This window comes from Equus przewalskii, chromosome 5 (assembly GCF_037783145.1).
Source record: "Equus przewalskii isolate Varuska chromosome 5, EquPr2, whole genome shotgun sequence".
Classification (NCBI taxonomy): Eukaryota; Metazoa; Chordata; class Mammalia; order Perissodactyla; family Equidae; genus Equus; species Equus przewalskii.
The window spans coordinates 54,132,749-54,146,562 of NC_091835.1; the positions used below are offsets into that span (position 1 = coordinate 54,132,749).

Here is a 13,814-nt window from a genome sequence, read left to right on the forward strand (position 1 = left end):
CCCAAAAGATTTATATAAATTGAAGGTATGATTTGGTATTAGCAAGGCCAAGAGTCTGTAGGTTATAAAGGACAACAATAGGGTCTTGAGTACAAAAAGGAGAGAGGGGTATGTTGTATTCCATTGGATGGAAATTGCAAGTGAAAAGCAAAGTAGATAAAACTGAATTTTTAGATCAGATTTAAAGCATACGTAAATGTATTGAAATGTTATGTTTCTTCGAGACTCACGTAGGGTTAAGGAAAACACAGATGCAGAAACGGTTGAAGAAGGAAACGTTTTGAAAACAGGAGAAACTGAGGAGAGAGGTGGTCATTTGGGAACATGTGAGAGTCATCGATCCTGTGGTAGTAATACAGTGCAGATGGAAGCAGGGGGAGTAGTGATGTGTAATAAAGAATTTGACCTTGCCCAAAGAGGGGTCATTCCTCATAAAAGTGTCTTTGTTTAGGATGGGAGCTGGTGACAGTGGGTTTTAGGGTGGGGCTGCCCACACCTGATAGTCTTGGGCATGCCAGAAAAACCAACCATGTGATTTATAAGTGGGGACTTTGAGTCACCTGGAAGATCAGTGCACCTTGCAGCTCAGATGAACTGCCCAGGTAATCAGTCAATCTAAGCTGTGTAATGGAGCCTGAATAAGAACTTTGAACACTGGGGCTTGGGCAGGCTTCTTTGGTTGGCAATAGTCTAGGCATATTGTCACACACTGGTACTGGGAGAGTAATGTGTCCTGCCTCCGGGGGGAGAGGACACCAGAAGTTAACGAGTTTGGAACCCTCCTGGACAGCATCCTATGTACTTCTTCCCTTGGCTGATTTTAATTCATATCCTTTCCCTATAGTAATAAACTATAATTGTGAGTATAACAGTTTTCATTGAGTTCTGTGAATTCTAGTGAGTTGTTGAACTTCAGCGTGGTTTTGGGACACCCCCCCCCCACCCTAACTTACAGTTGGTGTCGGAAGTGAGGGTGGTCTTATAGAACACTATGCCTTTAATCTTTGCAGTTTGGCCAACTCTGGGCAATTGAAGTGAAGACTCTTAAACTACGGCATTAACACCTAGTGGCAAAATCTTAGAGCTGTAAGATTAATACAAAACTGCCTCAAAAGGATAACAGTTGCTGTCATTGTGATTTCAGCAATAATTAAACAGCACTATTTGTCATTAATTAGATCCTTGTCCTTTAAACTATTAATTATATATATACAATGAACATTATCATATTCATCCTTATGGTGAGGATTCTAGGGGATACTTTTTGCTGTATTGATCTGCTCTTCAAACTCAAGTTACATAGCTCAGAAGTTGCTTAAATACATAGGCAGCTAAGAAATAGAACGAAGTTGTTTTCCTAATTGTAGGGTGCTTTAGCTCTTTCTTTGCATTTTCTTTCCAATATTGGTAAGTATTTCATAATACTGGACGATTATAGACTTTTGTGAAAAAGGTCTGGCTAGTTACAAAGTTGGAAAGATTTCAGTATCATGGTTATTTCCCAGATGGGTGTAACAACCTTAGACTTAGTTGCTGACTGGGCCCTGAGATCTGTGTTTCTTGAATTTTGGTATTCGGAAGTTCTCTGGTCCCTTTAGCTTCCGGTAAAGAAGTGGTTTCTAGGCCCAGCTGTTTGTGTTTCTTGGCTGACTGTTCTGGTTGCATGTTCAGTCTAAGTGGACTCAGTTTACCTGATAGTCAAAGATAGGGGTTGGAGAAGAGTTTGTTTTCTTACAAAGGTACATGTTTTTTTCAAATTAGGGTCATGTCTATAAAACAATATCAATTTTAGAGAATGAATAAAATTCTGAGAAACCTCAAAGAAGAAAAAACTTTTTTTTTTCCTAGCAGCCCTAGTTTGCTGGGAAACCTTGAAAGAACTTGTATATATTTCAAAGAAAAGTAAATAATGTTTTAAAAGAATGTATGTACAAATAATTTTTAAAGATAGCTTCCTGAATTATTAAATATCATTTTAGGATAATTTACATCTTTATGTCACCCCTAAATAGCATGTTTTTTTCCCCTAATGTATTAGGAAAGAAATTGATAAAATTTCTAACACTTATTATGAAATGCAAGTTAAGGTAAATTGATTAATTTTTTTAAATTCAGTCTTTTATTTGTGGTTAATATTTGGAGGGAACAGTACTATTTTATTAATCTTCTAATAAAATTTCTTCTCTCTATTCTTTATGCTTATTGGCTGTCTTTTAATATCTGTTCTCACATTTAAAATGAGTTTAAGGGATGAGAGCAAAGGCCTAGAGTTTAAGATCATTAGAGACTTGAATTGCAGTTTTCTGCTTTTAAGAGTTTGAGTGTAAGATTTAGGGGGTAAGTCTGGTGTAAGAAGTGGAAGAGCTGAAATACCTGGAGCTAATATTTGCACCTGGGAAAACAATATATACAAGTGAGAGATGTAAACTAGAACTCCCAAGCTTTATTCAACAGAAGTCAACACAAAACTCAAAGATGTCAGTGCCATAATTATTGAAAGGCATGTCGGCTTTAGGAAATGAAGATGATGGATTAGGCTGGAGAAGGATTAACCAAACAAACATAGAAAAGTGTATAAAAAATCAGGAAACATTTGCTATGGATTAGTAACAGTAATAATTTATAGTGCTCTTTTGCTCAAATCACTAAAAGATTTTATTAAGTGTCAATAATTTGACCTTGATGGGAGACAAATATATTATGATGTTTTCCTCCGTGTATCTTTCTTCCATGCCTATTGGGAAAACGGAGGCTTTTAGTATAATGGTGGTTTTGAGTGAGGACTTTTGAAGCAGATTTTCTGTTAAGTCCTGGCTCCACTACTTAGTAGCTGTGGACTTTCGGTAAGATTCTTAGCTTCTCTTCTCCTCAGTTTGCTCATCTGTAACATGTGATAGTAATAGTGTAATGGTTGATAATAGTTTACCTAACTCACGGAGTTGTAAGAATTCAGTGAGTTAATACACGTGCAGCACTTAGAACTACGCCTCTCATTCAGTGCTAATTAACTGCAGGGGTCAGAATTTTGGAAATTTGGCAGAGGGTACCCTATTCCAAAAAAACATATAATCAAAAAAGCAGTTATATGTATCAAGCATTGGCCATTTTTTAGAGATTGGTAGGAGCGGCATCCTGTACGATTATTTTTTTAACCAAACTTCCCTTGTCTTATAGAAAACTAAAAATGAGACTCTTGAAAGCTTATAGTCTCTACAACCTTTACTATTAAGAGTTCTCCTTCAGGATGTCACATTTTGTAATTTGCCTGGATGCTGACTTCTCTGTCCTGGTTTGTACTGGCCCTGCTGCTTGCGAAAGCATCCAGATGCCAGGGTGACTGTACAACAGCAAAGAAAGATGACAGAGGTACTGAGGACCACAGGAACCAGCCATGTCTTTGAAGTCACAGATGCCCCATCAGGTGTTTCATCCTCATTCCCAGATGTACGGTTTCTGCTGTTGTACCCCTTGGTTTTGTTCAGTAGTTGTTTGCTACTGTTGAGTTGGGATGGAGTAGGCATATGAGAAAGTTTTGTGTCTATGGGCACAAAGAAAGGAGAAATAGTCTTGTTGTCTGTGTTGTTGATGAAATCAGTACGGGATGGCACCATATTGACCTCTGTGGTAATGGAGTCATTCAGGGAAATGAATCTTGCCCAAGCATCTGTGGTTAATTTCTTGGAATACCTGATATTGTTTGTGTTTGCAACCAAATCTTGATGTGTGGTTGATGATGGAGCCTCTATTGATGGTAACATTTGGTTTCTCATGGTGGTTCGTTGTTTATCTAAATTCATAGCTTTTAAAATCCTTAGTCTGTCCCAGGTATTAGATGAAGAACGGGTATGTAGATATGTGGGAAGTGATTGTCCAAAAACCAGCAAATCTGGATCTATACCTGAAAGATAAAAAAGCATTGTTCAAATTTTATTTTTAAATGAAAAGAGAAGACCTTAAAGTGCAGTTTGTAGCAGTCCTGGGTTTGGCCGCTGTGAGTTATTGAACTAAGCCAATTTCAAGTTCTACCACTGCATTCTTCTGAAAGGCTTAGAAATGCACTGGCCTCATTTGAATTTATCTTAGCTTTCTAAGACACTTTCATTTGTCAACAAATTTGACTACATCATGGAGAATACTTTGTGTCTGCCAGAGCTTTTGCGCAACAATAGCAAGAGCTGCAGAAACAGTAACTAGTTGAGATATACAGCATTTTAAAATCAACAAAACAGGGCCGGAGAAGTGTAACTATTCAAAATCATGAGCAAAGCTCTAAATCTCATCCCTTTGCAGTGCCTGAGGGTCCTGACATTGTCTTCAGTATTTTCTCTCTTGTAAACTAACTCCTTTCCCTCTGACTTCAGACATGCACAAATATTGCTTTGTCTTTAAAGGAGAAGAAAAAACTCTACAGTTTTCCAATTGTCCCTGATAGCATCACACTGTTTCTCTCTCTCTCTCTCCCTCCCTCTCCTGCTCTCCCTCCCTCCCACTCTCTCTCTCTCCCCAAACACACCAATATCCATTTCTTTCATTTCCTTTCTGACTTTGTTTTTTGCCTTCTCTCCTCTTGTTTCCATCCTCACTATTCTGTCAAAATTATGCTTCCGAGGTAATCAGTACTTTCCTTATTTCCTGATCATTTATGCCTCATTGCTTTGGCATGTCTCTTGTCCTTGATACTGCTGGCCATCCTGTCCGTGAAATTCTTCTCCCATGACTCCCTGGAACCCAGACTTCCTTGGCAATTTACCCCAGGTCGCCTGCCTCTCATCTTTTCTTTCTTTTGCTGGTTCTCTTCCTGGTTCAAACTGGTTGTGTAGTTTCCACCATCTTTAGTCCTTGGTCTTCTGCTGTATTTTCTCTTCATCTCACACCATCCAAAGAGATTATCCTCATCAGCTGTTACCACTATACTGATGGCACTGAAATCCACATTGCCAACTTTTTCCTCTTTCTTGAGCTCTGATCTCATTTCTCCTGTGTTCTACTGAAGGTCCCCAGCTAGACATCTCATGTCATCACTAAACATTCCAAAAGCCAAAATCATTTCATCTGCCTCTTTGTCTTACTCAGTGGCATCACCATTTTTCCATCTCCTATGGTGGAATCTGTACTGCAAAGTGATTTTTTACTCTTCTTTTCCTTCATCCAAAAAGTAACTAAGTGCTATCCAGTCCCTTCCTAAAATGCTGGGAATCATCCCTCCTCTTCGTGGCAACTACAATCAACTTGTCCAGATATAATGCCTCCCTTACTAGATTTTCTAAACTGCATCCTGCATATAATTTTCCTAGACTAAGATAATCAGATACGTCACTTTAATATCGGCATTTTGTCCTTAAGTACCCTTGTTGGTTCCATATTTCTGACAAAATCAAACCAAAACTACTCTCTCCAAAGCCTTTTTGTTGCCTGTCCTACCCATATTTTCGTTGTAACCCCAAATGTGCCCTTGTAGCCAGCTCGGTTTTCTTACTTTCCCATGGTGTGATACAGAACTCCTTATCTTGCCTCTACCTGGCCTCTTCCACAAAGCTTCCTCTGAATAGTCTTGTTTTCCTTAGTCTCCCCTTCTTTTGAGCCTTCGTACTTGAAGCAGTATTACACACTTTTGCAATTATATGTCTTACACAAATTTTAAGACTTGTCACATCAACTAGATCATGAGGAAATTGAAGGCAGAGATATGCTGCCATCGTCTGCAATGTTGAGCACAGCCTGGAGCCTTAGGTGTTCAATAAGTACAAATTGATCAAGAAATTTATCTCCTTTGTATTTTGATGATAAAAATCTATTCTTTCATGTTTACTAATCTGCACCCTGAGATTAGATACATGGGCAAAGGACACTTAAATATATATTTTCTAAAATGAAATATACTGGTTGTGTTGGGACCAAGGATATGCTAATGAATGTCAGTAAATGGTGGTGCATTTCCCCGTCCCTTACATTCATCTTTGTAGAATATGTGTCCTCAGTGTCAACAGACCTCAAAACCGCCATTTAGCATTTTCTTTATTTCCTGGTGGCATCCTTAGCCACTGCAGTAGAAATGCCTACTTTGGCTCTTGCTGAAGGCACTTTACGTAAACGAAATGTAATGCTTAAGCTGTTGTTCAATCCCATGTGATTTGTTATCATCTGGAAAGAACTGTCATTGCTGAACATGCCAAGCTAAAGGGAATTTTCTTTTTAGTTTTCTGCCCTGGATGCCCAAAACTTTTCCAGAATTCACTGGAAAATAATGATTTAGGGATTCATCCATGGCTATTGCCAGCCAGTTTCTAGGTTATATACTTCTGCTAGAATGTTACCGTTTGTCAAAATACATACAAGTACAGAAATCATTACCGTCTGTTATGTTGTATAAAATGGCACTGGATCCGGGCTCTAATATGCAGCTCTCCAGTGTTGGGCAGTGAATGTGGAGGCAGTTGACATTATCATGAATGGGATCGTGGTAGAAGACAGCCAGGTTACAGGAAACTGAAAGGGAAGCAGGCAAAGCACATCTGCTGATGGTCTTCATCTCTACCAGCTTGATGAGCTTGGAGCAACTCATCTTTCTTTCTGCAACACTGGATTAACAGTACGTTGCAGGGCTATGTTCAGACATTTTACAGAACATTACGAACTACGGTAACCATTTCTATGAATATGGAAAATGCCTTTTTAAAAGAAACTATCTACTGATTTCCTCTAAGTAATCTTTCATACCTTCCCTTCCACACAGGATTGCCTGGAATCATTTCCCAATCCCAGCATTTAGTGTTCATGAACAATTCAATAGGCTACACAAACCTCTGGGGATTTATGTATATCAGATTTCTAGGTGTAATGCCCTCTCAGAATGCTAAGGTACTAGAGTTCACTGGAGAAAGAAATAGGAAAATAAAGGGACAAATGCTCTAAGAGAAGAGGGAGCAACAGAAGGGAAAAGGGCAAAACTAGTAGTGACTGTATTACTGGGAGAGGCTCAGATGGTGGAAAGGCAGCAGGCCAGGTAAACGTTAACTTGACCCTGAATGCAGGTGTGCAGTAGCCTCACATTGCAAAACCACATCCAGTGAAAAGCCTCATCAGTGTCACTCAAAGAGGAAAGGAGGAGATAGACAAGGATGTTAGCATTGGGAATGCCAGTGGGCAGGGGTACATCCCTTGCTCATGCTGTCTCCCCTTTTCTAAATACGTTTGCTCCTTAAAACATAAGATGTTATTTCTGGAAAACCTTAAGTCAGATTTGTTGAATGCAAATCTTCAGTCTCTCCTCCCTGAAGTGAAACATATATTTTCCTCCTGCTGCAGTGTAGTAGGAACCATGTGCTGGGAAATATCCATTGGCCAAAAGGTATCAACTTCTTTAAGAAAATAAGATTACAGACGGATAGTGTATGATTACCAGCGGTCAGACTGTGCCTAAAGCTGCCGTGGAATTGCTGTTGGCAGAAACTGTTCTGCTTCTGCGTCAGGTTAACTGCAAAGAGTTGTGTCTCCCCTATGACTTCTAGGACACTCCATATCTCTGCACTCTTTATGTTGCCAGTAGGAGAAAGAATATGACAAACGTCAATAACACATCGCTAATTCATTATAGATTACAAATGCATTCCCCGAGAACTGTGCTGTATAGTTTAAGAGAAAGGAATAAATATTCAAATCTAGACATCTAAATTTTGGGTAAGAAAGTAGTTGATGCTGTAGAGAACAATTTTTAAATATCTTCGAAATCACCTTTTTAAAGGTGTTTTACATTCCTCCTCATAAACATTTCAGAGTCCCAGCTCTGAGCAGGTTAGCTATTGCAGGATTGTGGCTTTTTAAGTTTCTGGCTTCCATCCCAAAACTGGGATGTATGTCTATGCCCTTTCTTCTGGAGGAAGAAAGTCACAACTTGGAAGGCACAAAGGCTCTAAAATCATGATGTTCTACTGGATGCTTATAATACCCCTGGAAGTCCAGAGGCCACGGCTTCCCTGGTGTGGAGAAGTCAGGTAAATTGATGCCATGGGAAAATGCTGAAAAGGTACTGCCCTCCCCCACCTCCCTGCGGTGAAGGCTTATGGCAATTAGAAGCATGTCTAAGATTTCTCTTTAACAAATTAATTGCTCTCTTCTGTGCTTGATTAACTTAGCCTGTGACAGCTTTTCACACTGTGGTCTCTTGATAGTTTAGACTCTCCAAGTAGCTCTAATTTGCATCCCAGAAATCTTACGCGCATAATTGGATAGGAGGCATTGCCAATTAATAAGTCGGTATCAAACCATGGAAGGGAAGTGTGGAACAACCAAGAGAATTATTTTAAAGTGTTGTGTTGCTTTTGTTTCTTCCCAAGTAGCTTTAAAATCTTGAGAAAATGAAAAATAAATGAAAAGTCTTTAGACAATTGTAACTTGAAATTCTGCAACAATGAAATGTTTTCCTAACTACAGGGCTTGATCATATTATATGGATGACATTTACCCTGATTCTGGATTTCAGACAAAAAAATCTGATATTCTGAATTAGGATATTCTGAAAATTTTTCTTTTTCTGTCCTTCCTTCCCTCCTTCCTTCTTTCCTTTCTTTTCTTTTTGCCATTTGACATATATCCCCCTATTTCTTTCAAAACATGAATCACAATCTAAATTCCTGTTCAATACATCTCACATTTGGTCAACACAAGCAAGCACATTTCAGAAATTTGAAACGATACCAATATCACCAAAAGAACTTAGAAAAGGAAATTATTATAAATATCTTCGAAATCAAATATGCTATATTTTCGGCTATAGAAACATTGTTATTTAATCCTTGAGGAAATATTTTCATTTAGCAATTAAGTGAAGAAAAGAGGATTCTCTGTTACCTGTAGGTTCCATAGCATTCTGAGTCATTACTAGATTTATAAACCGAGCCTGCCCTGAACCAAATCGCAAAGTCAGTCTCAATGTCTCTCCCTCTCTCCCCATCTCCCTCATCTCAGGACATCTTCCCTAGTCCTCTTCAGCTGTTCACTGGACCCTCTGCCTAGGACTCCTTACTTAGGTCTTCATTTTGGAAGTTTCCCCCGATTTTTGCTCAGGCATATCATTAATACTTACCATCCTTCCTAAGACAGCAGCTTCTACTGCATTTCTGGCCAGTGCTTTCAGAATAATACTTTAAGAACTGAGCTCCCAGCTTCTGAGACTCCTCAAGGTCAATTAGAAGACCTGGGAAGCGACGGATCCAGCAGTCTCTGTAAAAAATGGTGGGTGAGCAGAGACAGTCTGAGGTCCACCCCATGCTTAGGAGCAGTAGCACGTCTGCTGCCACCACTGCCGCATGCATTTCCCTGGGATGAAGACTCGGCAACAAGTCTGATTCCCAGACAGAAGCTAGAGCTGACCAGCAGGGTTTAAGACAGTTTCTGGAACTTCAGGGCTGTTGCTAAGAGAGAGCTTCCTTGGGACTCTTCTGGAGGGTCACCTTCTAGAAAAATGAGGCCGTTCTTTGACTGCATATTGATTTTTCTTTTGTTTCTTCCCAGTTGAGTCCCAGGTGAACATTTGACTTGCTGCTGTTAATTCTGAACACTTTCCAGGCCATTTCAATGCTCTGTCCCTTAGCCTCTTGAAGACGTGGATTCTCTCCTCTGCTTTTCTTCTTTCTCTGAAAGTGAATAGTCACAGACACCTTTTACTAAGTAAATATAAAGACAAGTGGAAATCCTAGCCAAGAGTCTTTCTGAGGAAAACAATAAGCTAGTCACTTGACGTCAGATAAAGAAAGGATCTATTTCACCTGAAACAAGACAGCGTTTTGTGAGGGCAGTTCTGTATGGTTTTAAGGAACCTGTGACTGCAGATTTTTTTTTCAATCATCTCTTTTTCCTTTGAATTTAAGTTCTAGTATTTAGGTTCACCAGAAAACCAGTTTGTGCACTGGTTTAAATTTTTTGTCTTTGCTTAAAAAGTCTTGAAAGTAAATGAAAATTGAAAATGAAATAAAAATTTAAATTTTGCAGTGATTTTGAAAACATCGAATATGGATCCTGGTCACGTCTCAGGACCAGGCATTTTTGCAAAGACTAGCCATAAGGTTTCTTAAAAGAAGACTAAATATTCAGTCAAAAGAACATCCTCATAATGTAGACGGAATACAATATCCATTAAGGCATATATTGTTTAATCAAGAATAAAAAGTATACGGGGCTGCTCTGGTGGCGCAGCGGTTAAGTGCGTACGTTCCGCTTTGGTGGGCTGGAGTTTGCTGGTTCAGATCCCGGGTGTGGACATGGCACCGCTTGGCAAGCCATGCTGTAGTAGGCATCCCACATATACAGTAGAGGAAGATGGGCACGGATGTTAGCTCAGGGCTAGTCTTCCACAGCAAAAAGAGGAGGATTGGCAGCAGATGCTAGGGCTAATCTTCCTAAAAAAAAAAAAAAAAGGAATAAAAAGTATAAAGTGAAAATTGTGAAGAAGTTCAAACTGGGGGTTGTCTAATCTGTTTTCAGATATTCATGTTTGTGAGTTAGAAACAGAATTCTTTGTGAAGGGCATACATAAAGGCGCAGTATCTCTGATTGAAGCAGAAGTAGCTGCCACGAAAAGTGCACTGGGAAAATGGTGAGATGCCTTTAAATATCTAAATATTAATAAAATTACTTCCATTGCAACGCCAAAACATTTGAAAAGATATTAAAGGCAGTGAAAATGGCCTCTAACTTTTGTGAGGATTGTGTGTTCCATAGCTCATGATATCCAAGATGACAAATTAGTTCCAAGCATGAAACTGTTGCTTTTGTATCCATTTTTATACAAAGTATTAGTGGTAATCGGCTTTGGGCGTAAAGTGCTGTACTACTCCTTTTTTTATTTTTTTAAAGATGAAACTTTTACTGTCCTGTGATCTGTGTTTCTTTCAAATCTTTTTGCACAATGACTCATTCAATGACGACACAAAAACATTAACAGTCTTTGAACTTTCATCTCTCCACCTGTTTCCTAATAATAGCCTAATTATCACATATCTTTTGATTTTAGAAACATATATTAATAATATAAGTTATATTATTATAAATGTAATCATTGATAATAAAGAGAAAAATATTCAAAACACTGAATAACTTTAAAAACAAAACATTTCACTTTCTTCCAAGCAAAAATTGTTTTGTGGATTAATTCCTAACCTTGCATAAGCCACATAAAATACACTAAAAATGATAAATATTTGATTCTCATGCAATTCTTATAGAAGGCAAGTTTCAGTTACTTATGTACAGACAATCTGACTGTTCCATCTCTTCTGAAGGGAGAGGAAAGAGAAGTTTCCAAATGGCAAAGCAAGGGATAGGTGAGGAAGACAAAGTTCCTCTCTGTTTTTCCATGAGATACCATAGCTGTTTCGATTAGTTCATGCTCTGGGGACATAAACCGGAAAGTCTACTTTCTAACCCTCTAACCTCCACGTCTTTCAGTCACATTAAACGTAGTTTCTTTTGTGTGATATAGAATTCCTTGAAGTTCTCATGTTCCCTGCAGGGCTCATGGAACAATCCACAACTGTTTCATCCTTTTGCTTCAAATGATGTTCAAGTGAAGATCAAAGTCGCATTTGCAAGAATCTACAAGGTCCAAGGTAAAAGCATGCTTTAGAATTTTAAAGCAAATGTTTTGGTGACTGCATAAACATCGAGTCTGGGAATGAGTAACTTCTTGGAGCCAAGTATTTTGAAAATGAGAGAGAGAAACTGGACTGCAGGGGCAGACGGCAGAATCCACAGCGGCCTGAGATACGTGGCCCAGAAGCGTCTAGTCTCAAAACTTGTCCATGTGAGATGAAATTGCAGAAATCAGAAAGCAACTGCAACTCTGAATAAAAAAATTGCTCTATGGCCTTTGCACCAATTTTATCAAATACCCAGAACCATGACACTATTGCAATGTGGTGATATATTGTACTTATTTCCAGTTGGACCCTCTTGAGAGGGGTTCAAAAATTAGATTCTAACCTTAAAAACCCCTTATCTTCCCCAAGAGCCTGAGTCAGTAGCTCTGGTGTGGAAACCAGAATTCTTACTTTTATAAGAAAGAGCCCAAGGTGATTTCCTAAGATGTTTGGAAAACATTGATCTAGATAACTGAAATAAATGGAAGTTTTGTCTACATGAAGGTGCTCAACCTGAATTAAATAGAGTCATTTTAAGATATTTTGGTTTTGCTTGTTAAAAAACAAAAAGAAGTAACGTTGTTGTAGGAATATTGCAGGGACTGAAAAAATAAACCCTTTCTAAGTGGTAGTGAAGTAATAGCACAGGTTTACTAAATTCAAAAAGCATTTGAAAACAGTCAATATTTCATCCTTATTTTAAAGACGCCAATTGTATTATATACTTAACATTTTCATTTCATCAATTGATAAAATTGCTGGAAATTGTTTTTAAAAACTGGGCCTGAGAAATATAAACATGTCATTAATTTTTCGTAAAATATTTTGCTTTTATTAAATCGATATACATTCACTTTAAAAAATCCAAGCCATATAGAAAAGTACAAAAAGAAATAAAAACTACTCAAGATCTTACAATCTTCATGTTTTGGTTAACACCCTTCTAGACATCTCTAAAAAACAGATACATGTAGACAATTTTACATAAATGGATTCATATTGTTCCAGAACCTGTTTTTTTAAAATCCAGTGTAAAATTATATTTTTCAGTCTCTCTAAAGAAAGTTGTCTCTACATCAAAAGTTGTAGTGGTTTTATGGTACTTCATTCTACGTAGGTACACAAATTTACCTGCACCTCAGCTTCCTCTGCTGTAAAAGAGCTTAACAACAGTATTGCAGTCCATGGAAAGCACTTACAACAGTGTCTCACAAATAATAAACATTCAATAAATATTTGCTACTATTATTATTATACATTATGTTTTTCAATTTTTTATTATTAAAGGCAACACTGTGATAAACATCTTGTACTTGGATTTTTTTTTCCATTCTTGGTCAAAAGGTATATTTTTCACAAATTCTTAAAGAAATAGCCTTTGTATTTGACTATTGATTTAATCTTTTGTAAAACAGATCATGATGTAAAGTGCTTGAAGTGAATCATAACTACCACAAAGGCCAGTCTTTATTATTCAATGATTAGTCAATAACAGAGCTATAAAAGTATGCCTCCAGTTATATACAAGCAATATTTTTATGATGCTTAGAAATACTATTTAGGTCTTTTGTAAACAAAGGAGTTTATATTGCTTTGACTTTGCATTTCTAGCATAACAGAAAGCTTATTGTGTGAGTTATTAAAATGATTTGATCTTTTAAGATGCTTCTAGTCCTAAATGATGTTATTATCCTGTTGGAACCAAAAGCTTACAAGATCAATGCCTGGTATTGTCAGACTAACACACCAGATGCCCTGTCCACGCTGATCTTGCTCTGATAATATTACTGTGTGTGAATTGCCTTACTAACGCACATCAGTCTTTAAACGTGATTTTTTTAATCTATTTTTAAAAGGTAAGAAAATACCAGTCTGAGGCATATCTGTGACAGATAGGAAACAAAAGCATCCATTGGTGAAAGATTCTAAAGGGACCAAGGAGAGACTAAAGAGCCTGCTCTTCTTGGCTGACCCACTGAATCTGGCATTGTTGCTGATGGAGACATGAATGAATCCCAGCTCCAAGTCTCTTTGATACAGGGGCACCTCCCAGCACAACTTCCCCAGCTAAATGCCTAATAGTGAACCTGGCACTTTAGCTTCTCAAAGAGGTTGTACGTTCATGGTCACTCAACCCCAAAGAGCCTTAGAATGTCTGGGGGGCTGGCCCCGTGGCTGAGT

At 38.1% G+C, this 13,814-nt stretch overlaps 1 protein-coding gene across 1 annotated transcript; it reads right to left on the reverse strand.

Moving 5' to 3' along the window:
- Window positions 1-2,423: 2,423 nt before the first annotated feature.
- Window positions 2,424-9,722, reverse strand: MANSC4 (MANSC domain containing 4). Its single transcript, XM_008515867.2, has 3 exons — window positions 9,083-9,722; window positions 6,352-6,486; window positions 2,424-3,898 (listed from the first exon to the last, which is right to left on the reverse strand). Exons 1-3 carry the CDS (start codon window positions 9,309-9,311, stop codon window positions 3,240-3,242), a joined length of 1,023 nt encoding a protein of 340 aa, XP_008514089.1. The 5' UTR covers window positions 9,312-9,722; the 3' UTR covers window positions 2,424-3,239.
- Window positions 9,723-13,814: the final 4,092 nt, after the last annotated feature.

Bases quoted from the DNA above. Each gene is read 5' to 3' on its own strand.
- MANSC4 (XM_008515867.2), bottom strand. From the start codon at position 9,311: ATGCATGCGGCAGTGGTGGCAGCAGACGTGCTACTGCTCCTAAGCATG. The intron at 6,487-9,082 runs GTAAGTATTAAT...CTTCCCTTTCAG, and splicing joins CTGCTGTCTTAGGAAGGATG to TTTCCTGTAACCTGGCTGTC. The intron at 3,899-6,351 runs GTAATGATTTCT...TTTATCTTTCAG, and splicing joins TTTATACAACATAACAGACG to GTATAGATCCAGATTTGCTG.